This window comes from Fistularia commersonii, chromosome 16 (genome assembly GCF_037954325.1).
Source record: "Fistularia commersonii isolate RoL2024-O1a breed Wild chromosome 16, RoL_Fcom_v1.0, whole genome shotgun sequence".
Taxonomy (NCBI): domain Eukaryota; kingdom Metazoa; phylum Chordata; class Actinopteri; order Syngnathiformes; family Fistulariidae; genus Fistularia; species Fistularia commersonii.
In genome coordinates this window covers 8237365-8265177 of record NC_141299.1, presented here as the reverse complement: position 1 = coordinate 8265177, position 27813 = coordinate 8237365, and the positions used below count along the sequence as shown (strand labels likewise).

The following is a 27813-nucleotide window of genomic DNA, read 5'->3' as shown; positions in this document are numbered from 1 at the left end:
CTATTCATCGACGAATACTTCGAGGGCCAACGAAGGGAATGCTGTGATTGGCTAGAAGAGACGTCCGTGAAGGCAGAGGTTACGTTTCATTGGTGAAAGACAAGCCGTCGTCTCTGACTCTCGCGGTACTGCTGCACGAAGATGGCGGCCGAACTAGTGGAAGCGATGGCAAGTAGAGCAAGGATGGCTTTGATTTGATGGGAGATGGGCGCGGGATTGTCGGCTGAATTGTAGTTTGGTGACCGAGAGTCTAGGTGCTTCATGCGAATGTACCGAAAACTTCAATTTTTATAGATGTGTAGTTTTCCATTGACGGCGAAACCAACTAGCCCTTGCTACTAACGGGAGCTCGCTCGCCAGTTCATGTTAACCAAGCAAGTGCGATGGTTTAGCTAGCATCACGCTGGCTCACAAGAAGACGCCTCAAATGATTAATGTGACCATAAGTGCTCTCGGGCTCTTGAAGCTAGCGTTCTTCTGGGTATATATACATATATATATTGTTTGTCGGGCCACAGCTTTTGTGGAAAACCGATGGCTTTATGGAGCTGTGCACCTGTCAAAATGTCCAGTTACTATGATTGAGTAACATTACCGATAGTCGCGTCCACTACGCTGGCTAGCCAACCGATTAGCCCAGGCTTTTTTCTTGTAAACATACTGGTCAAGGTTGGCTGCGGGCGGGAAAGCGCCTATTTTATTATTATTATTCTCCAACGGGTGACAAATTCGATTGACAGTGACTGTGATGTACAAAGGCACAATGGCGTGGCGTCAACAACGTCATGCACCCGACAGCTAAGCTTTTCTGTGTTTTCTTTCTGAGCTCTGCAACACAACCAAGGTAGCATTTCAAGTTTTTGTTGTCAAAATGTTGTGTGACTATCATAAAAATTAAGAAAGAAAAAACATTAATAGGTTATGTTTTGTGATGTTCATACAGTAAACAGTGACCAACGACGACGCTCTCACAGGTTGTGTTCAGATATGAAAACATATGGTTATGTGTGGCATGTGACGACACATGTGATTCTTATTTTATATTTTGCCCTTTTTTTTGTTTCTTAACATTGCTCGTCCCCATTGATTGAAACACCTGGGAGTTTTATGTGTGCAGCTTCAATGTTAGTTTTTTATGAAAAAAAAGCTGCAGCCCATGTGGTCTTCAGTATGCATTTCCGTTTCCATAACTTAAGAAACATTCCATGGTTTTTAAATATTGGATAAATTTAAAATTATTTTTCCTCCAAAGGGATCATGTATAGAAAATGCCTTACATATTGATTTAAGTACACTGACTCCAAAACATGTTTGACTGTTTCAAAGTTACTCTGGCCAAGTATTTGACTGTCTTTATCTGTTTTCTTTTCCCTGTGTTTTAATATCTATAAAAATGGAATGATAAACTTAGGAATTTTTTTCTCTAGTGAGTAAAACATGAATTGAACAGAAGCAGTCTTATGTAAACATCTACTCTTCAGCAAATTAATTATTAATAAATTTATTTTAGTGAGAATATTCACAAAGTATGAAATAAAGTTGTTCAGTAGCCAACACATATATCAGGCAGAATTCAAAATTCATGGTTATGGGGAACTTTTTCACTGCCAGGAATATTACAGAAAACATGGTACAGCCTTGGGAGGTACTAATTTGGCGATGTAATTTACATATTCTTTGACATATTACTTGAAATTGTTACAGTTGCTGAAGACACAGCATTATGTATGTACAAACCTTATCTTTATGTGCCCTGTGAGCCCTTTCTCATCCCTCAATCTTGTCTTTGCTCCAGAACATGGTCAAAAGTTTCCGGGTCACAGACCTGCAGACGCTGTTGGCCTCAATGGGCCGCAGCAAAAGTGGGTTGAAGCAAGAGCTTGTGGGACGTGCACTGAGGCTGGTGCAGACCGAATACAGCCCAGAACTGCTAAAGAATGTCAGGCAGCTCTACGAGTCACGCTTCCCCAAAACACCTGGCTGGTTGGCAGCACGGCGTCCAGAGGGCATCCCAGTTGCCTACTCGTCCCTCAGCTCCTCTCCCACTGCAACCTCTCAGGGCGCAGACTACCTCAATGGCATTTCCAAACCAATCCCCACACCTGCACCTGAAGTCAAGCTGGTGCCGCTGCCCTTCTACCAAACTTTGGAAACACTCTTGCCGCCCACAGAGCTAAGTAAGTTTGATAGATTGATGTTTCTGTTGCTTTCTATTTAATATGTTTCTTTGGGGATTTTTTTTTTCCCTCACATGTAATATCCTGTGGTACTGTCTTCAATTGTAATTACAGTTGCCCAGAACAATGAGAAACTGCAGGACAGTCAATGTTTATTTGAACTAACACCAAACCAAGCAGACCAGATCAGAAATGCAAGGTACGATAAAGTCAACCTATTAGAAACATGTTTTTGTTCAAAAAACTAATTCAATCAGATTCTGATTTTTCATCTCTTAATTTCACAGTGAACTTCGTCCAGGCATTAGATCAATCCAGGTGGTTCTTAGGTAAGGTTTCTTTAGTGCTACACTTGGTAGTTTTATTCTCAATGTTGGACGAGTACTCGGTGAGCTAGTAGGCATGGATCTAAATAAAGTGTTTGTATACATGTGGAAAATAGTGAGATGTCCTACCACTTGTGCAAGAATATGGATAGCTCGGGACTATGACTCAGGTAATGAAGTAAAAATCAAGCTTGACGAAAAGTTTGTTTTGTGATTTATTAATAACACAATTGGTACTGGTACTTTAGATAGTTTGAGTCGTTCAGTGAATCAACATCAAGTCCTTCAAAACCTGTTCAACTTGTAAATACATATGCAGAAGTCATTTTTGCTGATTGGTTGAAACATTTGAAATACTAATGATGTTAACCTCACTCTGTTCGCTCTGTTGCAGAATCTGTTACACAGACTCCATTGGTGTTCAAGAGGACCAGTATCCTCCTAATATTGCTGTCAAAGTGAATCAGTCCTACTGTCATGTCCCAGTAAGTTTACCGAACCTAACAAATGTTCTTGAACTTCTTTCATTGAAAAGCCAAGGTGTTGCTGCCTTCCCATTCAGCCTGTTCAATTTTATCATGTCATGCTATAGTATCATATGAAATAGTTCTGCTCTCCAGAACCGCATTTTAAAAAGAAATAGTTTCTGGGGGCCTTTATGTCAAAAATTCAGTCCTTTTTGCCAAGGCACTGGCCGAGAGAAATGAAGTTGGCCCCTAGGCGCTGCACACTACTTCATGGTAGAGGAATGTAAATATGAAGGCAGACCAAATTTGTTTCTGTGAAAGAACAAAGATTTTCTGCTTCAGAAAAGGTCATGCAAATGTCCACATTTCTTGTCCCCTTTCTCTGTTTTTTCTTAGATTATGAGTTTTTTTTTTTCCCCTGAGTTTTACATATACCTTTTGTTAATGAAGACTGACTAATCATATGTTGGATGAATCATGTTTTAGCACATCAGTTTTGAAAGTATTTAAGAGTAAGTCATTTTATCCCCAATTTATATCAAGGTATAATCTTCAATTAATGGAGTTGTGCTACTTAATTGCCTTTATAACAATTTGGAAAAATCCCCCCCGCTGCTAATTTAACATTACGGAGATCAAAATTATGAGTGAAGTTAATTACAAGAGAAGACCATAGCCAACATTCAATCATTCCCTCCTGCTGAGATATAATTAGCATCAACAGTAAAGGTGTGATTTCCTCCAACTAGGTTCATAACAAATCCTCTTTTCAAACAAAAACATTGGTTTTATAAAAGGTTTCTCTTTTGGTCTTGAGCTTGTACATTTCCACTTTCATTTGCTTTTTAACTCTTAAAAAAACTTTTACATCTGTCAGAATGTCCACTATTGTATGCACATCAAATTTTTAAGCCCTCACCTGCATTAATATCTACTTCATATTACTTCAAGATATATTATCTACATCTTGATGAAGATGATAAAACAACTGTAGAAATTGACACGCTCTCAAATTGCAAGCAAGCATTAAGAGTCCCAACCATTTTTGACTGAAAAAAAAAAATTGCCTGTCTTGTCAACAAATACCTGAAGCATTTTGATAGAAATGAAAAATATAATTAGTATAACACTTTGCCCTGTTGATTTATGTTTCAGGGCTATTACCCCTCTAATAAGCCTGGTGTTGAACCTCGTCGTCCCTGTCGTCCTATAAACATCACTCCTTGGTTACATCTCTCCAGTGTCACTAACAGAGTCACCATCACCTGGGGAAACTTTGGCAAGGTCAGTTTAACTGTGAATCTCGAGAGGTGAAAATTAACTTTTCTATATATTTTTTAAAACATTTGATGGTGATGTCATACTTTATGTAGTATGATATGAAAATGTCTGTACTCTTTAATTGAGTAAGACATCTTTATATTTATAGAAATGTAAAGTTTCATATCAAAGTTACTTGCACATTCAGTGGGGACAATATTATGGAAGACTCATGATTAACATGATTTTAGAATCTTTATTCATTAAAAATAAGACTTTAACCAGACACAATTACAAAGGGTAAATTTTAATGTAAAAACAAATATTAATTTTAATCTTAAAAAAAAACAACTAGTTTTTGTTCAGTTCAAGATGTCATAGCTTTCCTTTAATTTCCTACATAAATATTCATCAACATTGCACACCTGCTGCTATGAGATAGATCACTTACAGTACTATTATCAAAATACACATATTTTTACTCTTTACATTTTTAGCAAAGCGCAAGCTTGTCTTATCTGATTGAGAAATTCGTAATTCTAGCCACAGCTCATGTGTTTTCTCGAGTTGTGTTGAATCTAAAGAGAGCTCAGAATGTCCAACTGAGAGCTCAGAATGTCCAACTGCTTGATGGCTTCAAATAACTCCTTGATAATTGCCTCCACAATCTGGATTTAGAGCAGCTGGATGACTGATGAATAGCTTTTCACTTGCTCTTGAAGGCACCTGCTTTTATTAAGCTACTCTAAACCAATTAGGATGACAAATGTTAAAATAAACACTGAGCAACAGGCTTTTGTGTGCCGGTATCTTTGTGGGATATTTGGCATAGAGACTCAAGCGCTCTCCAACAGAGTGGCTTCCATCTAGCTAATATTAAGATATTAAATTACAGTACTTTTTCACATCTTCTTTTGCTGCTAGATTTAAATCCTTTTTGTATTGTATGTTTCTTTTCATTTTTTTTAAGCAAATTACCTCATGATTCTGTGACATGGTCATTGGTCTGTTAAGATTTTTTCATTTTTAGTCCTTCCACTTCTTATAGCCTCTGAATTTTTATGTTTCAGCGGTACTCAGTGGCAGTTTATTTAGTGAGGGTGTTCACTGCTGCGGACCTCTTCAGCCAACTCAAACTCTGCTCTGTTGAGAGTGCAGATCGCTGTCGTGAACGCAGTGAGTGTCACGACAAATGTCGATAAAAGAAACTTTACTGTTTCCTGTTCTTGGAAAGCTGGATTGTACATCTTACCCACCAATTCAAAATATTTTGTCTCATTTAATAAAAAAATCATATTTTAGTTGTCCGTCATACATTATTGTCTGTTTCTTGTAGTCCAAGACAAACTACGCTTTGACCCGGAAAGTGAGATTGCCACCACAGGCCTCCGGGTTTCTCTCATTTGTCCAGTGAGTATTTGTAAAGCAAAATGTTATTTTTCTGCCATTTGTCAGTATTTTATGCTGTTGATGCTCTTAAGTATTTCAAGAATCAAATGACTCCCTGTTTTATTGACACGGTGGCTGATAACTCGAATATGCTTTCCCTCAGCTTGTGAAGATGCGACTCGGCGTCCCATGTCGAGTTTTAACCTGTGCCCATCTTCAGTGTTTCGATGCAGTCTTCTTCCTGCAGATGAATGAGAAGAAGCCCACATGGACTTGCCCTGTGTGTGACAAGCCTGCTCCCTTTGAGCTGCTCACTATTGATGGGTAAAGAGATAAAAGCCCGCACTGACTTGTTACATCCTTAATGTGGTGCCATCTTGAGGATGGTATTACATGATACAAATATTAGTCTTTAAATGAAAGTTCAGTGTGATGTAGATTAATTTCCCAAAATACTGGGATTTACCAGAATACAGTCTAAAAATGGCTGCATACTGACAATAGCACTATTTGTGTGCTCACTCTTCAGTAGAAAATGACATGTAATAGCTAATCAATGAGCGTTACAACCGTTGTAACCTGAAAGAGGTGGTCATCTGATCTTGTATATTGCTGGATAGAATTCCATGCCACTCATTGAAGCTTTTGTGGGGAAGTAATAAGTTAACAATTACTTACAATCTTTAACAAATTAGTTATTTATTAATTACTTAAAACTGTAGTAATTTTGAAGATGAACTACAATACGCATCCCGCTAAATTTTCGTGCACATTGAAACTGTAAAACAGAGTGGTCATAATTCGGGCCATTCATCAGTTTGCTGAGCTTGTCCTGTGTTTCAGGTGTTTTTCTGGTATATTTCTTTTTGTGAAGCAACTCTGAACAGCAGTGTCTGTTTCAGGCTACTTTCTGAGATTCTCAAAGAGACAAGTGAGGACATTGAGGAGATTGAGTACTTAACGGATGGTTCCTGGCGACCTATCAGAGATGACAAGGAGAGGGACAGGGAACGAGAACGCAGCAACACACCGGAGTACCCTGTGGTCGATATATGTATGTATAACTCAAGCACTCATTCTCTGGAAGTGTGGATTTTTTCCTGTTTATTTGTTTATTTGTCAGAGAGAATTTGCGCTTTTGTCTTTTTTTTTTATATGGTATTTCTGACTGCAGGCATTCCTGAGGCAAATGGTCATTCACCAGCCCACAGCAGCACCAGCCTGACGGGCAAATCTGGAAGCGGTTCAGTGGGGATGACAGGAGTAACAGGAGGAGGTGCTGTACAGCCGGCAGGAGGTGTAGTGGTAGATCTGACTCTTGACTCGTCCTCTGAGGAAGAAGGGGGCGGGGCTGGAGGTGACAGCGAGGACACTGAAGACAGTGCCGACAGCCCTGCCCCAAAGCGGGGCCGATACGACTATGACAAGGACTTGGTCACCGCCTACTGACCCTGCAGCTCTGCCCCCTCATAGACTGACATGCACACACAGATGGAGAGGCAGGGCGCAAAAACATGAAGACAGGAACAGAGTAATCCACTAGATGCAATGACCCTCCTGTATGCCCAAATATCAGAACCTTTGAGGAGCAAACACACTCAATCAAGCACTATTGATAGATCTAGAGTGATTAGGATTCCTGTTCATACAGTACACCACTGGAAACAACTTTTACCATGTTTGGCCCAACCACCTTGCAGCAAGTATCTGTACCGTCCTTCCTCTATTAAAGGGATTTAATGGATTGAGCACCCCACCATCACCCACACCTTCCTCTTCTCTCTCCAGAGTATTCCCTTTCTACAAACCCATCTATTTGTATCTGACTTGGAATTACAGGCTCTTTTAGCCGTGGGCGTTCAATGTGTATGTGTCTCTGATTTTGTCACCTTTGTGATGAACAGGCAAGATTAATATGGAGGAACCTCAGTAGTTTTTGGTAACAGGTGAAAAAGAACATGGAAAAAAGTGATAATCTGGGGAGGATCATGTAGAGATTGCAGGAATATGATGCAAAATTAAACCTCTCCCACTGTGTTGTTATTTCTTTGTTCAGAGAACGAATTCAAAGCTTGAAAGGGTTATATCAGGAACTTTTCCTTTTAATTACAAAAGGGCAGAACACAATACTGGCCTCAATGTGTGATGCATACATTTTATTTTGTTCTTGGATAAAAAGAACCTACCTCAGTCATAAAAACTTAGCAGACTGACCAGAAAGTAATGATGTAAAGTAAAGATGAAAAATGAGTGAAGCAAAATTTACACTGGAGATTTTGTTTTCCTTCATGTTTTTTTTCCTCCATCATTTAAAGCATCTCTTTCTTCTGGAACTACAAAATCTTTTAAGGCAAGTAAGCCTGTGGATATCCAAACTAACTGTAGGCGGTACTCTGCCACTCTGTTAAACATTACAGCAGTTGTATTGCTGTAACAGGAGTTATTAGGATTCATATGTTGTTCTAATTCATCATACTGTATGGCAGTTGTGCCACACCAGATGTTTTAAAATCGTTGATGGGAAATGGTTGAGATTTTGGTGCCTTTTGGTTGGTGTTTAAGGTTGAGACCATTATTTGAAGACCAGCTGAGCTGGCCAGCAGATGATATCCCAGTATGAATGTTTTTATTTCATGTATTACTTTCCCACATTTACAGACCATCACAGAAATGTGGTATGGTACAGTGATGGAAAAGATTCAAAATAGCTGGAACTCTGGTTTAGTTTTCCCTGACATTTTCTCTGAAATTACATTTTTTATTTAAGTGCTTCACACTCTCACCATTTTGTTTTGTAATGAATCTACTTATATGGCAACAGTTCTGCACCAGAATGGGTCTGTTTGCAGAAAGCAGGACTCCTCTGCTGCTGTGGAGTTGGATCTTGAGCTGAGATTTGCATGGGCTTATTGCTTTGCTATTAACATCTTTCTTTTCCCCTGTGTAAATCCGACCTGGTTCAAAGCACTGCTGTGGTTGATTCGACACGTCTGACACAAAGAAACGTAATGAAGAGACCAATATGTGCAACCCCCACCAAGCTTAAAGTCATTGATTGGATTACAAATTGTCCTGTCTGGAACAAGTGGAGCTGCTTCAACCCAACAACCCCCTCTGCCTCCTTTCAATGTAGATAAAGTCACACCTATTTGCTGTAATAGCATTGGACTTTTAATTGCTACAGGGTGTAGCCATCCAACTAATATTCATCTGCACCTGCACTGTGTTGTCTGTATGTGATGGCTGCTCCTCAGATAAGGATATTGGATGTGTTGGCTTTAGTTTTTTGTTTTTTTTCCAAGGTCAAGGTCATTGTTTTGCTTGAAAAGGAAAAAGTGTTGCTGCGTTGCTAGAGCTGTTTGCACTTTCATCTAACACTTCATTACAACATTATGGCATTTTTAAGCCATCAAGAAGTAATGAGCATTTATCAAGGATCTCTGACCATTATGACCAGTTCTCCCCCAACATCTCACACATTAGCATCAGAAAATGTGAAGCGGGAAATGTGGCAGTCTCTATCTTTAGTTGTTTGACCAGATGTTGAGCTCTGTTCTGGTTTGACAAACTCAATAGTTCTTCTCTTAACTCGCTCAAATGTACAGAGAAATGATATTTACACATTGATGCGAGACCTCACTGTTGCAAGCACATTCTCCAGTAGGGTTGATGAAAAGAGAAGGTTCAGACATCTTGTCTTCCATGTTTCTCATTCTTTTGACATAACACAATCAATATACTTTGGAGAAATGTTTTGTAATTCACACTAAGATGATTGATGACACCCTGAAAAACATCAGGTTCTGTCCTGGTAAAGGATATTCTACATAAAGAGCTTTGTAACATCATAATGTAAAGAACTTCTAATACCTGTCTTAAAGTGGGCAATTTGTATTTGTAAGTATCTGCATTTAAAATCACATTGTTCATTTGTTACTAGGTATAGAAGGTCATTTGAGCTTATCTCCTAAACTTTTCTCTGCTGTTGTGGTTAAAGATAGGAGACGGTGCAGGTTATTTCTGTGGAACTGAGCCAGATAATTTAGCACATGGTTCAGAAGACGGCGAGAGCTGAGTGTCTGGTCTTTTTGTAGTGGCATCTCTTCTAATAATGCAAATGGTAGCATGGACAGAGGCTTACAATCCATTATGTAAATGTTTTTTTTTATATGTTCATATTAAAAGACAATAAAATTTAAACAATATTTTATTAAGCCTTGAATCGCCTCCAGTTGTTCCTAATAGCCAGACAATAAGAAGCTGTTGTGGACAGTTTGTAAAGCTCATGCCACTGTTGACTGAGAGCTGGTTAAGGAAGAGATTGTCATGTCCTGTACCAAATGCTCAAATATGGGGGCATGTTTGATGCCTATTGAGGATAAAATTGTAAAATTTAAAATGATCGTATTCTAACAGCTGTTATTGACGTGTGGAATTAAAGTTGGTTCTTAAAAACCTGTTTTTCAGTGTTTGCTTTTGTTTTTTAATGGCACATTTATATAAATTCAGGATATAATGCAGACATTTTTCCCCTTATATTGTTTAAAAACAGTTTTGTTTTAGCATATATATATATATAGATAGATATATCTATATATATATGATTTAGGGCTACTATTATTTTGAGATGTATAAAATTTCACCAAGAACAAACATTTTTCAACTAGTGTCATCAAGTGTCAAGGATAACCAAGTCTATCATTAACATCCTATGAAAGTACTACAAACAATTACTGTCGTTTGGAATTCATCATGAAACCAAGAGCAACTGGCGTCAGATTGAAAAATGAGGTTGTAATTTTGTTCAGCCTGCTCTACAAACTTTTTTTGCAGTATTTGACACTTTCAATATGCCTAATAATAGCCCTGATTTTAGAGCATTATGTTCAACAATCATTGAATTAAAATAATAATAATAATAATAATAATAATAATAATAATAATAATGCAAAGAGCATTTGAACTATCTATTGGAATGGCACATCACCAAAATGTTGGGCATTGAGGTCAATTATAACATCAACCTGGTATGAGAGATGAGACGAGATGAGAACAACTTTATTAATCCTGAAGGAAATTGTTGTGCCAGAGTTTCAAGCAAAAACATAACAGTAATAGATAATAGTGGAAAGGAGAAAGAATAAGAAATATAATGAAATATAAATTGTCTTAGCTGTTAGCAGTAACTACAAAGATTGAAGATTCCGTGCGGCTGAGGGAAGAGGAATGAAAAAGTCTGATAGCCTCAGGTAGGAAAGACCTCCTGTGGCGTTCAGTGGAGCTCTTTGGTGCTATCAGTCTACATTGTATTGTAAGTTTAAGGCATTGTAATTTTTTTCCATTTACTTTGAAATCAAGTGTCCATTTGACCAGTAATAACTGTCATTAACACTGAAAGATTATTGCAGAGTTTAGGTTTTAACTCATTTATCTATTCTAATGGTTATTGTCAAAATTACGAGTTTTATTGTGTCCCAAATAACTGAATTTATTACATATTCATTTATGTTATGGGGACGGGGGTGTGCTCTTGGTGGTTTCCATTTATCGCCACTGGGTGGCGACAATGTGCCGTATTGCCTTGAGCCTGATTGCCATTAAACAAAAGCAGCAGAAGGTAATTATTTGCTGGAGTGTCTAAACTTGCAGTTTTTACAGAGACGTCGAAGGTTTTGACTGAAACCGCTTATGTCTTGCAGTTCATGTCATGTATTTCGCCATTCTCGTTCTAACTTCGCAGACGATCTCAGTCTCGCGTTATCTAAGAAGGGCTTGCCCTGTGGGTGTCACCCAGGTCTGATGCTGCAGCTGCTGCTTCCTGTATGGAACGACCACCAGTAAGAGCCTAAGCCCTTCTCGATTCAGAGCCTCACACTCTGACCTGAAACACGTACAGGTCCCTAAAACTCTGACGCCGCTGTGTTACGAAGGAAGCCAGACAAATCTTCCGGTGCTGCTGCTGGTAAAAACGTTGCGGGCCTGTTTTGTGAAGTGGAGAAGCGAGGGACTGCACTGAGACATTTTTCCTGGAGTTAGTGCTAGCTGTTAGCAGATAAGTGGCTAATGGCTAGTAGCAGCAGGTAGATAACCCAGAAGAAACGGAAAACTAACAATGTGCTCACGCCAGATCCTATAGATGCACCTGAAGACGATTCGACTTTTAAAGAGCACGTGGGCATGATATGTTTTGGCAAAGTAGCTGACTGACATGCTTCCAAAAGTATACTAACTTTGCTAACGTTAGCTAGCTAAGTTACTAGCAATCTAGTTCTGCTCTTGTTGCTCTTTTCGACCCAGTATCGATCTAGGAATAGGGAAGTTTAACAGCTGCCCAATTTACAGCAGCTTAGGACATTATTTGAGAAAGGGATTAGGGGTTGTTTCTGAAATGGCTCCCAAAAGAAGACCCGTTCCTCTGAACATTACGCCCATTGGAGAAGGGCAGGCCACCTCAAACACCATTGATGCTGCATCTGAGTGAGTAATCCTGGAATGACTTGAATTTAATTGTACTGCTCTCGACTACAGAGAAATATTTTTCTCATTGTGCTGTTGTCATTACGACCATGCTCACCGCTGCATTACATTATCTACCATCTTTCATAACTGTTAAAGTGTAGGCCACTCATTTCCCCTAATCTTTGTATTAACCCATGCTGAGCTAACTATCTCTGTTCTCAGAGCCAACCTTGAGGCCTTACAGAAGAAACTAGGTGAGCTTGACTTGGATGAACAACAGAGAAAACGACTGGAAGCCTTCCTTACCCAGAAAGCCCAGGTTGGAGAGCTTAAAGATGAAGATTTTGACCCCATATGTGAGTTGGGTGCCGGAAATGGAGGAGTGGTCAACAAGGTTCGCCATAAACCCTCGGGTTTGGTAATGGCTCGTAAGGTAACTATATATAATAATTGTTGAAGTTTCTGCCACAGATGGGGCATTACAGTTTGAGGAAACTGAAAGCAAGCACAGTCCAAACATGTATTCAAGATTGTGATTTGGATATCTATCACAGACTAAGATTCTGTTCTTTGTTCAATTTCTGTTTTGACACCATCATGGAGCCACACTCACTTCGATATTACACACTTTCGAAGAGCTAAAAAATATATTTGCTACCTAAGCAGGACAATAGAAATTAAAGTAGCTTCATGGTGGCCCGCATGCTATTGGAGCAACAGTTGCTCTCTCATGGCACTGCTTGCCACTGACTTTGGAAGAAGCTTCCTGGAACGTTCTTTTCTAGATTTGTTTACAGTACCTGAAACTATCTGCTCACCAAAGCATCAGGGAAATCTTACACCAAGGCACCTCCTTCATTCAAAGAAAGCTGATAGTGGAAGTCAATTAACTGCCTATGAATTTGAATCTGCCTATGAGCATTTCTTTTCAGTGCTGTCATTCTGTGGTAAATATGACCTAGTTGTGCAGCAATCTCTACTTGGACAGCAAAACAACTCATCTCAAGTTTGACGCATAAGACTGTAGATTGACTAAATTGTGGTATTGTAATCATGGTTTCTTTTCATCAATGTGATTAGATTTATTTATAGAGATTGATGAATAGGCTTGTAGGTTAACACCCCGAATCAACTGATTTCATTTGAATAGCTGTGAACAAAGAAACATAAAAAAGCAATTCCAGTGATTTACATCAATACTTCATTGTTGAGGTATTTCGTTTGTGTGTTTTTTTTCCCCTCCCAAAAAATAAACTATTACACTGTAGCAGTGAAAAGTGATTGAAGCACTTCTAGCTCTTCGACATGGAAGGAGTAAGACATTCATATGCACAATTACTAAAAGTTTGTAAGCAGCAGGTGAGGTGACCACAGCTCTCTCCAATAATAAAAAAAAGTAAAAGGCTTACCTCCTCTAACACTGTTATTGCTGTTGTTAGTGCAAAGCCATCACTCCTGGCCCTGCCCATTATCGTGCCATTGATTCAATGGATAACCAGATCCAATCTATTAGATCATATTTACTAGACATTTACTTGATATGAAGCAGTCAAACTAAAACCATTGTGTGTGCATGAAGGGGTTTTGAATCTCAACTCATTCCAGCACAAATTACTCTGTATCCTGAAATTAAGCCAGTACACCCAGACCTATAGTCTCATGCTCATCAACTTCCATGCAACATATAAAGACTTCCAAGGGTACCCAATCCTGCAACATGTCCATCTCGAATGTCCTCCTATTCACTTAGAAACACTTACATGACATTGCTTGTCCTACTTCCGTGACCTGGTCCATTATTCTTCCCCATACCACAGCACCCAGTCTTCTAATTCCAGCCTCCTCTCTACCAACCGAGAATAAGGAATATCATAGATGAGAGAGAATTGTTCATGAAATTACTTACTGCATCAGGATTTTTCAACCGGAGCAAATCCAAGACCCTGACGTGTAAAGTCTCTCTTGAAAACTATTCTTATAACAATTGCATGGAATGTATGGTTAATACATTTTGTTTTGAGTGTCTTGCTTTTATGATATTTTTAACATATGTGATCTATCTTTAAGTGTAAGCTGTTCCCTCCAGGGTGTTGATGATAATGGTCATAACTTAATTCTTATAATGGTTTGTTCACAAGGGGTGAATTATTGCCTGTGGTTCATCCTTTCCTGTCTCAGTTGATTCACCTGGAAATCAAGCCAGCCATAAGGAACCAGATAATCAGAGAACTGCAGGTTCTACACGAATGCAATTCCCCCTACATTGTTGGCTTCTATGGCGCCTTTTACAGTGATGGAGAGATCAGCATCTGTATGGAGCACATGGTGAGACACATGGCCCATTATGCATAAGTATAATGTATATATAAGTAATAAATAAGTTCAAAATTGTTTTCTTATCTCTTTTAAATTAAAAGATATGTCACTGATTATGTATATGTTTTCTTTTAGATATTAATTTATGTTTTGGGTTCACAGGATGGTGGATCTTTGGATCAGGTCTTAAAGGAAGCCAGAAGAATCCCAGAGGAGATCCTGGGGAAAGTTAGCATTGCTGTATGTAATTCAAATTACATTTCAGTTTAGATTTGGGGAGGTTTATATGACCTAATTACCTATGTAACTGGAAGAATGATTCTTCATTTTGAATTGTAGTGACACATTAACTCAGCACAGGGACAACGAGTGCTAAAGTTAATCCAGCGCAATAGTTGCGAACATTTTAAGAATAAAAGCTTTCCTCCAGAGCCATTTTGGACTATCCTATTCCTATTCTTATCCATCATGCATATAATTTATTTTGTGTAGTTTTTAAAAAAAACAAAGTTGCTAATGGATCGTTTTACAGTGTCTGACAAAGCCAAGCAACTAGATCTATCACTATGGAAATCAGGTCTCCCCTTCCTTCTCAGTAGTTTCCAACAGGTTACCTAATACCAGACAAATAGCGATTATTTCAGATGGAGGTTTGATACAAGGATTAAACCAATAGATTAACACAAGGTAGCTGCTGTTGCTGAAGTTGGTTAAATGAAGTATATGGGCATTATATTTACTTTAAAAGAACAACAAAGTAGTTCTTAAAGCCTTTGCTTATAACAAGTGTGTTGCTATGTGAAAAGCTGTAGGTATTTAGTTTTCTTTTTCTCTTTTTTTGAGTTGAACTCAAATTTTTTTTTGCCAAGTCAGGTCTTAACGTACAAATTGGTGTTAGCTTCAAGTATCTGAAATAAGTTAGCAAGATTTTCATGCAAAATTGGGTCATAACTCGTCAAGAGAGCGATACGCAGAATTTAAAGATACTGTTTCTTTTTTCATTCATCACAGTACTTACTGTAAATTCTGGACTACAGAGCGTACCAATATATAGGCTCCACCTACTAATTTTTAAAAGACAAAAAATTTGTGCATTAATTAGCCACAATCGTCTAAAAGCAAACCCGTGTCCCCGTTGAAAAATGAGATATTAACGCAGCAAAATGTTACCAGAAAGATTTTTTTGAAAACTTTTAATTAAATAAGTGACAGTCACATCCACAGCTACATACATTGCATCTCCATAATGCAAATGTTTTTTTTTTCAGAACACATGCTGAACTTAAGTGCAGCAGCTCTTTTTCCTTTGACAGCCAGACTGATCGCTTTCAACTCAAAAGTATTTCTGCGCCTCTTTTTCATGATGGGGGTGTGTGCAAAAAGTGCAAAATGGCTGATCTTGAGATTATTGTAAATGCGATTGTGTTTGCTTAAACAGTTTCACTTGTCCACTGTGATGGTGTTGGTAGAAGGAAGCAACTTTAATTACCCTTTAAAAATACATAAATTAACCCAATTTTTTGTGAAAAAAAAAGACCAGTTTTTATGCCAGAATTTACGGTAAATTATTTCCTACAGTCAATTTCACTGGTAAAAAATCCAGGCAAATAGTCACTGTATAATCCCAAGACAAATGCTTGTCCATAATTACAGACAATAAGCACATGTCTCAACCACCTCTTAACTTGTATAATTTCGCGATATTGATTTAACCTTTACAGCTGTGATTTGTTACATCTCTACAAATATATGAAAAAGCTTCATACTCCTTGAGGAGAGATACCATGGTGTGCCCCTGAAATACCAGGCAACTGGTCTGTGCTGATCTTCTGTCGATGGAATGTTTTGTCTTGGTTCCAATATCATTCCTACCATAACTCTGTAAAGTCCTTTTATATTTTCTTTTTCCCATGCATGTATGCACGTGCGCAAAGTCGTTCTCTGATTATGAGACTTAGAATTAACACAATTTAAAAACTTGACGTATCCATGCCATATCCATGTTGCCAGATTTTTCACATTCCTTCCACAGCAAGTTTGAATCAGTCAGGGTTCGACTCCCAGTTTGTGACTATACATGTTTTTTGTAGGTCCACCTCTAATCAATTTTGAGTAATCCTATTCGTGTTATGTAACCATAGGTCATGTCCAGACACGAGCAAGTAAAGATATCAGGGAATATATTTTAATGAACCCTTTTAGACCCCTAGTGAAATTATAATGTCTAAAATTATTTTTAAATTTGTTCATGGATTTCATTTGGACACACTCTGTGTATCTGTGCTCTTTTATTATTAAATCAATTTGTTTCCAGGTCTTGAGAGGATTGGCCTACCTACGCGAGAAACATCAGATCATGCACCGAGGTAAAAATTGTTTTGGCACATTAGGTTTTTCTGGGAAGTCACAGTCTTGAATTAAAAAAAAAAAAAAAAAAAAAAAAAACATTAAAACATAGTTGTTGCACATTTATTCACAACTTGTGGAAACATCTGTGTTCATTTTTTGGCTTTGTTTTGAAACTCAGCCGAACTGTATTTAATGTAATGGTTTATTGTACAGTTTTACCTGACTTACCTGTAAGTATGAATCATGTCATCTTCACTCCAGAATTTTTGCTAGGATACATTACAAAAGGTAATGTTTCCATACATCAACACCATGGTGCAGTGAAAGTTACTGACATGTTTTAAGTCTTGTAGGTAAATCTGATTTGGGATGGATGTGGCAGGGGGAAAAAATGAACAGGGTTTAAAAAAATAATTTTAAAAAAGTTGAAATTTCCAGACCTGTCACATATGCATTAGGGTTATAAATACTGAATTGTGGAACCATGTAAATTGACTGTAGCTATGAGTAAAGGAGTTTCACAACTTAAGGGAAAAAGTTGCTTTGTGTTAGGAATTTATCAGAAGCCTCTGACAGGAGGCAGCTGCTTAGATGAGGAGGAGTGGGCAATACTGTTAACTACCATCTTGACTCTTTCCGTTGTCTTCATGTATCAGATATGACTTAAGAATTGAAAGGTGGATCATAATTACATATCTGTACAAACTTTGAGGAGTTTAAACTATTTTTCACTTTACTGAAAACGTGTGTGTGTGTGTGTGTGTGTGTGTGTGTGTGTGTGTGTGTGTGTGTGTGTGTGTGTGTGTGTGTGTGTGTGTGTGTGTGTGAAACTTGAAAATAGTTTGAAAGCATGTTTGTTGGCAGTAGACAGATACAGATACAGTAGACAGACATTGCATCTGCCAGTGATAAGCACTAGTTTGACCACCTGAACATATGCTGCACACTTATGCTGTTTTTACACGTATGGTATTACCTCAGTTGTATTTGACTCAAAGCAGCTATTGTGGAATAATATTTTTGAAAAGTTTGGTTTGTTATGTGTGTGCTGTAGGGTAGAAATTGAGTTAAATTGGGGTTGAGGTGTGATCATGGAACTAAACGTATTGAATGTGGTACCTATAATAGTATAGCCTTAATTCCTGGCCTTTTAAATAAATAAAGATGGGCAAAAATACATGAAGTTGAGCATAAAATTAAAGATAGGGCCAGTTGATGGATTCGATTTCTGTCAAATTCTTGAAGCTACGTAACCGAGATTGTAGCTACTAAAAGCCAAACCACCTTACTTTACTACTACAATTACTTTTAAGAGAACTATGGTTACCTGTTGCAAGTTGATGGGAATTTACTTTTCTGGTGATTTAGCTTTTGTCAAACGTTTCACAAAACTTCAGATCAAACCTCATAAAAGCCATGTTTACCCTTTCCCTTCAAACCACAACTATTGCGCTGTTTAAAAATGCATGGAGATGGAGTGGTCCTTCTATCTCAGCTAGTATGATAGGTAGTCACATAGCCATATTGCATCCTGTGTAAACAGAAGACAGTCCATTTCAATGAGCAATGCTATTATATTAACACCTTGCATCTCTGTTGCGGAACGCTATAAAACACATGCCAGAGGGGCAACACGCCTGCTTTGTTTCCCTCTGTTTAAACAGAGTCACATCAGTGGGGTCATTGTTGGGGCACTGGTGTGGGATCTCTAGGAAAAAGGCACTATTGATATTAGACAAGTATAGAAAAGACACTATATTTCAAAATAAAACCAAAGGCTAATTTATACACATTAGCCTAGAACTGGACAAGATTTTACACAGTCCTAAAAATTGTGTTTCACAGTTGTATAGAGCTGCACTACTTTTCACCTGGATTTAATGCCTGTTGCACCTTAATTTTATATTCTTTCAAAATTATTACTATACCAATTAGACTTTTTTGAAATTTTAGATGTCTTTTCATGTTGTTTCTTTGTTGGAATTTGTGCTTTGAATTGCACGTACTTTCTGATATGTGTTAAAACAATAGTTAATTTTAATGTGTTGATTCTGTAACAACCTCTACTGCCTTTTATATGTGTAGAAGTGTAAAAATTTTGCTGCTACACACTTAAAATCTGTAATAGTCTTTTTTAAGTTAATGATTGAAAGAGAAAATGGTAAATAATGTATTTTTGTATTTTGCATGTGCAATTAAAATATGAAGGGATGAATTATTAGAAACTCATGGCCTATGCATGAGAAAGTAATTAAATATACACAAGAATAGAAGGAAAAAATCTGAGGGTTTTTTTGTTTGTTTGTTTTCTTTCTTGGCTAAAATAAATACTAAAAGCAGTTGTCAGTCATGTGTTGTGCAGTGAAGTTTCACCATACTATGGGGTCAGTTGTACTCTTGAGCTGTGTTGTCTGTTAGCTCAGGCAGTAATTAAAGCCTCTCTGATGTGATTATATTCCAGCCTCGCCCTGTTGACCCCTCCCTTCACGTCCCTCACTATACTTCACCCAGTCATTCATGCCACCCCTTTCTCAGTCACTGCTCACATGTCCTTGGCTTGTAGGAGGAGGTCAAACACACCACAGGGGATAGAGTGCAGGTCTTGGTCTTACCCCATTATTTTGCTGGATGCTCTTTATTGCGAGAATTCTGAAGGACTTGCTTAGAACAGCAGCTCAGCAAGAACTACATCCAAGCCTCACCACTCAGTACACACATTTGGCATGTGTTCATCATGCCAGATAAAGCAATTATTTAAAATTGTAAAGGTTGTCCTTCTTAAATACTCATATGGATTTATGTCTCATTGACTGATGCTAGAAAGTTAAGACAGTGTCTTGCAATTACTAATGGTACACAATTAGATTTTATGTAGTTGTTAATATATGAGCTTTATTCACTGAATTGCACTGATGTGAAATTGTGTTTCTGTGTATGTGCATGTACCTATGTTTAGCATTCTCTTCCACTCATCTGTTTTCCTAAGCAGTTTGACGAGTTCAAAAAGACCACGCCAGCGAATCTGTTAACGTGATCACTTTTCCAACAGGCCCTAAAATACAGTAACAAACAAGTGTGATCTGTTAAGAGAAAAAAAGGGTTTTCATTGGTTTTGTCATGCTTTCTGAAGCACAGTTGTTAAATTTTGCTAACCTGATTAGCAGTCATATTTGCTGTGAGGGTATTAGGAATTGCTGTAAAAAACAACTCAAATCACATTATGGCTTCAGTATAAATACTTGAGGAAACACATTTCAAAATAATATGAGCCAATGTTTTCATAGCCTGTTAAACTAAAAACATTTCATCTTTTTTTGTTTTTAATTCTTTGAATTGAAGACAGTCCCTGGTTTTCTTGAAGACAAATCAGTAAAAGCCTAAGTTCAGCTTTGAAGTTAGTTTCATCTAACATCATTTCTTTAAAGGAGACTTAATGTACCAAATATTGCACCTTATTACAAAAAACATTTGAAACACTTTCACAGTGTTTCTGAAGATTTTCAGCCATCCACCTTATGGTACTTGTTGATAAATTTTATTGTGTTGACTGTGCGTGGTTAATTTTTTCAAGATGTTTTTTTTTCTCATCCAGGAGGCATATTTCTGTTCTAACAGATGACAATGACTTTGTGCTATAACAGTCCTAAGAAAGGTGTTATAACATTGGGTCTGCGTAGTACACAGGATAAAGCAGAGAACAGACACATTGTAGAGCTGGTGGGATCATCTGAGTTGGAGAAGGTTGGAAGATTCATTTTTTGTCAGTGCAGCTAAATATCCCTCTCCAGTCGTCACTCCACTAAGAAGTCATTTTAAGCCTTTTCACATTCCATCTTTTGACCTAACTAGTCAATTTGTTTTATTAGAAATACTTTGAAGGTGGACGACAGACTGATGCTGCTTTGATGGCATTTCTAATGGTGTGTAATACTGTCAAGAGCAAGCAACAAAGTAGATGAGTGTGAGGGCGCAGTGTTTTCTTATTTTACCAACACGTTCTGGAGAGCAATTTGGGTTCACAACATGACTTTCACAAATGGATCACTGAATTATACTTGAACACCAGTGCATAGCCTAGAGTGATTGACTGAGCACTCTGAATGCTGCCTTTGCCTGCACACAGCAGTAGTGTCATAAAAGAGATGCATCAAGCATCCCACAATACCCCCCTTTATCTGAGGTCAAGATTATGGTTTACTTCATCGATTAGTCTTATTTCCCCAGGAAAAAAGTACTCAATAAACCCTCCACACATGCACTACAGCCATGAACAGTGAGTTGAACTGACTTAAAATGAAGCAAGAAAAAAAATCATGTTTGGCATATGTATAAATTCTGGAACAATTCTCCCGAATAAAGTCAGGTAGATCATTTTCTATCAATTTTCTAATCCAAAAAAAGATTTACATTGAATCCATTGCACACTTGAAATGAACTGCAAGAGATGTGTTTGTATGAGAGCAATTTATAAACAGGTTATGTGAATAGTGTTATGCATCATGTCATATTTCCTGAACCCATCTGAACTTAAATGTTTCCAGTCGGCAAGTGTATAGAACAATCTCCTATATAGGGTTCATGTGAAAAGGTCTGTTGTCACACATTCATAATCATGTCTTTAACTACGTACACATATTTGTCTCTGTGTTCCAGCTAACTAACACCCCCTCTAAATCTGACAGTTCAAAAAAATTGTTTTCCCTAATTGTCAGAAGGAGTGACTGGTCAAAATGGTAGAATTAGAAGTCTTGCTGGAAATGAGAATAAATGTCTTTTACCATGTCCTATTTGCCTCATAGATGTCAAGCCCTCCAACATCCTAGTCAACTCTCGGGGGGAGATCAAGCTGTGTGACTTTGGTGTCAGCGGCCAGCTCATAGATTCCATGGCCAACTCCTTTGTTGGAACACGCTCCTACATGTCTGTGAGTCAGCTCTGCATGTTGCACCCCCACCCCTTTTCTTCTGGCCCTATACCCACTTTCCTTCTGCTCTTTTCTCACATTGCTCTTGTTCGCTTGCCCCGCCCTCTGCCTTCCTTTCTCCCGGCCCTCCCTTCCACCTCTGCCAAGATCTGAGGACTATACCCAGGAAAGAGTTCTTTGGCAAACACATAAGTTATCGTGTTCGCGCATTCTCGTCCTTCTTTCCCTGTGTTTGACACCTGGTAGATGCAAAGACAAAAACCGCTAACCCCTTTTTCAAACCCACTCCCTTCACCTACTTGACTCTACCTGACCATCTGGGCCTTACCATCTCCCTCTGACGTACTTGTGTGTTCCTCAACAGCCGGAGAGACTGCAGGGCACTCATTATTCCGTTCAATCTGACGTATGGAGCATGGGTCTGTCTCTGGTGGAGTTGGCAATTGGCCGCTACCCCATCCCCCCACCAGACGCCAAAGAACTGGAAGCCATCTTTGGACGGGCTGTTCTTGACGGGGCTGAGGGAGAGCCTCACACCAACACGCAGAGGCCAAGACCACCAGGAAAGCCTGCGAGTGGTACGAAGTGCAAAACCCTATTATACCTTCCTAGAGCATTCTCAAGGGCTGATTTTGATTATGACGAAATTATCATAACTGTGTCCATGACATGCAACTCCTCCACAGGACATGGGATAGATAGTCGACCTGCCATGGCCATCTTTGAACTTTTGGATTATATTGTTAATGAGGTGTGTATTTATGGCTCTACCTACCAGCCAACCACAAATGTCTGACTTTATTATGATGTTTTTCATATTTGATATTTTGTCCTTTCAACAGCCACCTCCCAAGCTACCACATGGTGTCTTTACAAATGACTTCCAAGACTTTGTCACAAAATGGTGAGAAATTAAAAGTTAAATAAAAACATGGTTCACTTGTTTACCCTTGTCAGCAGAATGTAGAGAGTTGATCTAGTTGTAATGCTAAAGAGATGTTTTTTTTCTTAATTGTTGGTTTGTTAGTTACTGTACAGAAAGATCCTCAATTTGCCAAATATAAAAGTGGTCCTAGAGCTTGTAGTGCTATTACCATGCAGTGGTAATTAGGAACAATTAAATTGTATCTTAGAATGCTTTGAATAAATGGTAGTGGAACATGGTTCCAGCAGTGGTAGTTGAAGTGGTAGTGGTAGTTTGGGTGTACGTGATGTTATGGTGAAAATGTTAGGCTAGAATCTTCAAATGACATGAAACCTCAAAGACTATTTTGGTTCGTTATGTGTGTAGAAACCTGTTGTTAGAGTAGATAAGACCTAGGATGATGATGAGGCAAAGCCATAAATTCACGACTGACTCGTACACACTGCAGAAATATATTTTCCACAAGGCAATGCCTCACATGGGCAAATCAAGTGCAGGCACTGGCTAAAACAGCTGGTTGTACTGCAGCTCTCAGAAGTAACATTCTAGTCATATCTGACCCAGTTTCACTTAATTTTTTCATAGAACCATTTGCTCTCATGTGGAATAAAAACCCCTGCACAGTTGCCTCCTTGTCCACAAATAAAAGATAGGCAAATACACATAATATATTAAATTTGGAAGAGATCCAGAGTTCAGTCTTCCATGTACATAACGTTCATGAAATCTATCAATCACTTAGGGACTGTCACCCAGGTTAACTTGTTGTGACATTAATAGATTGAAATGATTTCATTTCATATTTGGAGGTATAATTCAACCAGGCCATAGCAACATGATCATGTCTGCTAAAGTTGAAAGTTTGTTTGCTTCCCAGAATGTAGATGGAATTACCTCAAGAGATCCAGAGTAACAGTAATTTGTCCATAGCTTAAAGAAATGGCTTTATCTGAGAGGTTTTGTTTGAAGTGAAATGTTTACAAATGTACTGCAGGATCAAGTTCACATGTTTGAAATTTCCACATTGTTAGCAATAACATACCAATATTTATCTGCCACTGAATTGGTGTTTGGCTTTTTTGCTTAAAATAACTAGTTTTATGAAAAGTCATGCTTTAAAAGTGATCTGAGTGATACAGTGATAGAAAATGTTCTTATCTCCCAATGCTACCTCAGAAGATGATATATTACTTTCCCATTGGGAAAATTGGAGAAATGGTGTTTTATTGTCAAAATTTTGTTTACCAATCTTTTGTGTGTGCAGTTTGATCAAAAACCCAGCTGAGAGGGCAGATCTGAAAATGCTGATGGTATGTATCTTAAACACGTCTTCAGGTTGCTTAAATCTATGTATTTGGTTGCAATTCAGTCAGCTGTATAAAATGAGCTTTGATTTATTGTCTTCAGAGTCACACTTTCATTAAGCGATCAGAAGTGGAAGAAGTGGACTTTGCCGGCTGGTTGTGTAAAACCATGAGCCTCAACCAGCCAAGTACTCCTACCCGCAGCACTGAGTGAACAGGCCCCTGACTGACTGCCCTGCCACACCTCTGGGTCTTGCTTCCCTACACATACATAATACTGTACATACACAGTTCATCTCACATTTGGACTTTCATTTTGTTTTTTGTTTTTGAGTAAACCAGTTTTGGCTTCGCTTCATTTTTTTTGTTTTGTTTTTCTCAAGCAGTAGCAGCAGCAGGGCCCGTCAATGTACTGTAAGACCACAGCTTCACCATGCCAGTGTCAATTCACATTTCCACTCTGCTACAAAGGATGTAGAGCATGGAAGGGCTGTCAGTGTGTCAGCTGAATTTGAATTCATTGATAAATGTCTTTTGTATTGTTGAATATTCTGTATTAATCTTTTCTATGGAAACAATTGATGGCTTGTGGGACTGTATTTTAATAATTTATCTGCTGTAGAGATTTATAGGGCATGAAATAATGGAGAGAAATCTGTTATGTGTTCACAAAATCAGAATTGATTTTATTAAAAGTAAATGCAGAAATTTTCTTTTAAAACCCCCTTTGTGAAATTATTCATGCTAAAAGTTGGCCTTGCAAATACTAGACATATTGCAATCAAATTTTTGTGTGAAGAGAGCACAGTACAAATGGACACATTAGGAGATATTTTAAGTTTGTGGTGATCACCAAAGTTGACTTTGGAACACTGTCACAAACCAAAGAGGGTACTCATGATTAAATGTTTTCAAAGTCTGTTTTTTGTGTTAACGCATTTATGAACAGTATATCAATTTACTTAAAAGGTTTTTTGTTTTTTTTAATTCAGTGACACGCACTCTGATTGCATTGCATTGTTTTCTCTTACATTTCAATTTTTCCCTCCGACTCTGTCTAAGATTGGAGGAGACAGTAGACGCTTTAGAGGCCTGTTAATATGTCTCAAAGTCTTTACTGATATTGAGTAAACAATTATCAAAATATATTCATGAGATGCTATAGCATGGTTTATCTTTCTTATACTGTATGTGATTTTCTTTTTTAATTTTATTTTTATTTTTTTTCCTGAGATTATGTCCCGGGTGATCGGCTGGTGAAAAACCTGTAACATCAGTATGAAATTCAATCATGTTGGCTAATATCCTTTTTTTTTTCCTTTTCTTTGTCAGTCTGTACTTTCTCTTGAAGTGTGTTTAGGCTCACAATACTGCTACGTGTGGTTCTATGTTTTTTTTTTTTTTCTGGTTTGTTTTTGTTTTTGTTTTTTTCTTGGGACAAAACCAGCCCAATGTTGTTTTTGTAAAAAAAATGGGTTGATATTCAATTGGAAAAATGTCCCTGCAGTTTAAACAAATTGAAAATAAGTGCAAACTAACTTTGAGTAAACCTTTGGAGAAACTGAGGCAAAATTTTGAATAGTACAAAACTTTTACTTGAATTCAGGATTTTTGAGCATTTGAACCCAGATCAGTGTTGGTTATGTGGTGGTGGTGTTACTTTGCTAGCCTGCCGTCTTGCTAGAGCTCTTGTATTCTGCTTATGGCTGCCCTTTCTTATTACCCCAAAATGTGCATTCATTCAAAGCAAAATGGATGCATTGTCACTCGTATCTGTATAAAGCTATATACAAAAATTACAGGAGTACTATTTTGCAGTCTTAATATACAAATTTTTTGATTTATGTAAATGACAAGGGAGAAGAGTCATTATTATATAAAATGTGTTGAATATCGTTATAATGTATAAAAAGATTAAAATAAAACTTATTTGTGAATGTAAGTTTTTAGTTATGTATAACATAACCATCAGTCGTCTTTTCTGCGAATCAAAAATACAAAATTGTACGACAGACTTTTTCAGACTCTACCTTGGTTGTCTACCTGCTGTGGCCTTGTGGGGGGCCTGCGATTTATTCAGCGCAGCTACAGGTAAGCTAAACTATCGTCGCAAGATTTGCATATTCAATCATTTTTTAATAAACGACACACCACTACTATGGGGAAAAGGAAATTAAGCTGAAAACTGTAGGCTTCGAAGTCAGTGATAGCGTCAGACTGCGTTTTGTTATAGTTTGATAGTTTGGACGGATGGGCCTATTTTAACAGTTAACGCAGTGTTAGTTAAACAGCCATCTCTTGGCTTAGCTTTAGCTCTGGTAGCCTTCACGTATCAAGAATTTGGGCCATTCATGAATTTAAATCAAAACAATCACTTCTTACACTGTTTTTAAGTTGTGTATAATTTCCATAATTTCTAGTTACATTACTAACCACCTATTTCATAAAATTGCTCCAAATTGAAAAGCTAGGCCCCGTAATTGCCATTTGTTTATTTTTGATCATCCTCTAGTTTTTATTAAGTTATTTTGGGTTACATACACTCTGCTGATAATGTATTTGAATATCTACATGAATGGCGTGTTAATTTCAAGACTAATAATTGAGTTGTGTTTTTTTAATATAACTTCAAAACGCTGCAAATTTAATGACTATGATCCAGACTGAGCAGGTACGCAGATTTTATTTGTTTGGACCAGGGTCACACCAGTTTATTTCAAACTCTAGGTGGCGTTTTCATAACATGTTCAGCCTAAGTCTTTCATGAAATGGGTCCCCCCCCCGAAGAAAAAAAGTAAAATGAGTCGGCAGCAAATCTTTATGTTTTAAGTCACATAGCATGACTAAATTTGAGTGCATATCATTGTATTTGTCTTTCCTGTGACTCCACCTTACTCACAAAGTACACTGTATCAAGAGGAGACACCAGATGTCCATATACTGCAGTTCATTAGTGGTTTTGTAGTTTCAAAACCGGAACTCCCCTGTGTTTTTGCAGCTGAACAGTGCCATCTAGGGAAAGGGCATGCCTCTGCCTCTTGCTATCCAGCTTCTCGTTTTCCTGTGCATGGTGATCCATACAGAGCCCTGCTGCTCTGTCCTCAGATTAGACTGCAGGGAAAAGGCAATTCTTAACAGTCAATTGTAAATTAAAAAAACATTTCAAATTAAAAATGTATTTAGAAGGTTGTTGAGAAGGTTCAATGTGCATCAGAGTCATCAAATACATTTTGTGTTTCATCCCACTCTGTGGCACAATGGCTGGCTTGCATTCAGTGAGGGGGTGTGTGGGTAGGCGGTTAGAAGTGGCGCAACATCAAGTGCATGAGCTGTAAATTTACACATGGGAACTCACCATTCCGTTGCATGGTTGAGACACTCTGACTCAATAATGTCTTTTTTGATATCTCACCTGTTGAAGCTTGGAAGGTATTAGAGAGACCAAGCCAGTATCTACCGGGGGGTTGCTGGCAGCCCCTACTGAATGTGTTAGAATCTGCTAAGGCTTGCTTTCAGGGTGGGACATAATGACCTCAGGCAATAGGATGGGTGGGTGCGACTCCATTCACATAGGAAGGAAAAGAATAGTGAGAGATGAGGCGGGTGAAAAAAAGGACATGTAATTTAACTTTATAGTTACGAATCATTTGAATGCAGTGACTCCATAAAGGGGATCACAGGCTGACAATCATGGTAAAAACACACGGTGGGAAGGCATGGGTTAATGATTTACTTTATGTATGATTTTTTTTTATGATTCTGAAAGCTATCCAGTTTTCAGCACACAGAAATTTCCACTTTAGTTTTCCTTGACAGGGGGAGAAGGGGGAGGAGATGGAGGGGAAGTGCTGTTTCTTTAAGAGAGAGGGAGAGAGAGTCAGTGAGAAAGAGAGAGAGAAAGGGAGGGACCTCTTTGC

The 27813-nt window shown here is 38.1% G+C and overlaps 2 protein-coding genes across 2 annotated transcripts; both read left to right on the top strand.

Annotated features, from left to right (window-relative positions):
• The first annotated feature begins 117 nt into the window (after positions 1 to 117).
• Positions 118 to 9841, top strand: pias4a (protein inhibitor of activated STAT, 4a). Its single transcript, XM_086161742.1, has 11 exons — positions 118 to 168; positions 1796 to 2177; positions 2292 to 2376; positions 2465 to 2506; positions 2898 to 2988; positions 4126 to 4254; positions 5301 to 5406; positions 5567 to 5640; positions 5783 to 5943; positions 6522 to 6673; positions 6794 to 9841. Exons 1-11 carry the CDS (start codon positions 142 to 144, stop codon positions 7066 to 7068), a joined length of 1524 nt encoding a protein of 507 aa, XP_086017868.1. The 5' UTR covers positions 118 to 141; the 3' UTR covers positions 7069 to 9841.
• Positions 9842 to 11431: 1590 nt separating this feature from the next.
• On the top strand, positions 11432 to 25833 carry map2k2a (mitogen-activated protein kinase kinase 2a). The gene is made up of 11 exons (XM_086161913.1): positions 11432 to 12096; positions 12301 to 12511; positions 14257 to 14403; positions 14557 to 14634; positions 16709 to 16760; positions 21543 to 21667; positions 22032 to 22245; positions 22354 to 22418; positions 22510 to 22571; positions 23857 to 23902; positions 24000 to 25833. Exons 1-11 carry the CDS (start codon positions 12008 to 12010, stop codon positions 24108 to 24110), a joined length of 1200 nt encoding a protein of 399 aa, XP_086018039.1. The 5' UTR covers positions 11432 to 12007; the 3' UTR covers positions 24111 to 25833.
• Positions 25834 to 27813: the final 1980 nt, after the last annotated feature.

Excerpts from the sequence above, each read along its gene's own strand:
- pias4a (XM_086161742.1), top strand. The coding sequence starts at position 142 with ATGGCGGCCGAACTAGTGGAAGCGATG. Across the intron at positions 5,641-5,782 it reads GGGTTTCTCTCATTTGTCCA|CTTGTGAAGATGCGACTCGG; the intron begins GTGAGTATTTGT and ends GCTTTCCCTCAG. Across the intron at positions 5,944-6,521 it reads GAGCTGCTCACTATTGATGG|GCTACTTTCTGAGATTCTCA; the intron begins GTAAAGAGATAA and ends TGTCTGTTTCAG.
- map2k2a (XM_086161913.1), top strand. The coding sequence starts at position 12,008 with ATGGCTCCCAAAAGAAGACCCGTTCCTCTGAACATTACGCCCATTGGA. Across the intron at positions 12,097-12,300 it reads ACCATTGATGCTGCATCTGA|AGCCAACCTTGAGGCCTTAC; the intron begins GTGAGTAATCCT and ends CTCTGTTCTCAG. Across the intron at positions 14,404-14,556 it reads GCATCTGTATGGAGCACATG|GATGGTGGATCTTTGGATCA; the intron begins GTGAGACACATG and ends TTGGGTTCACAG.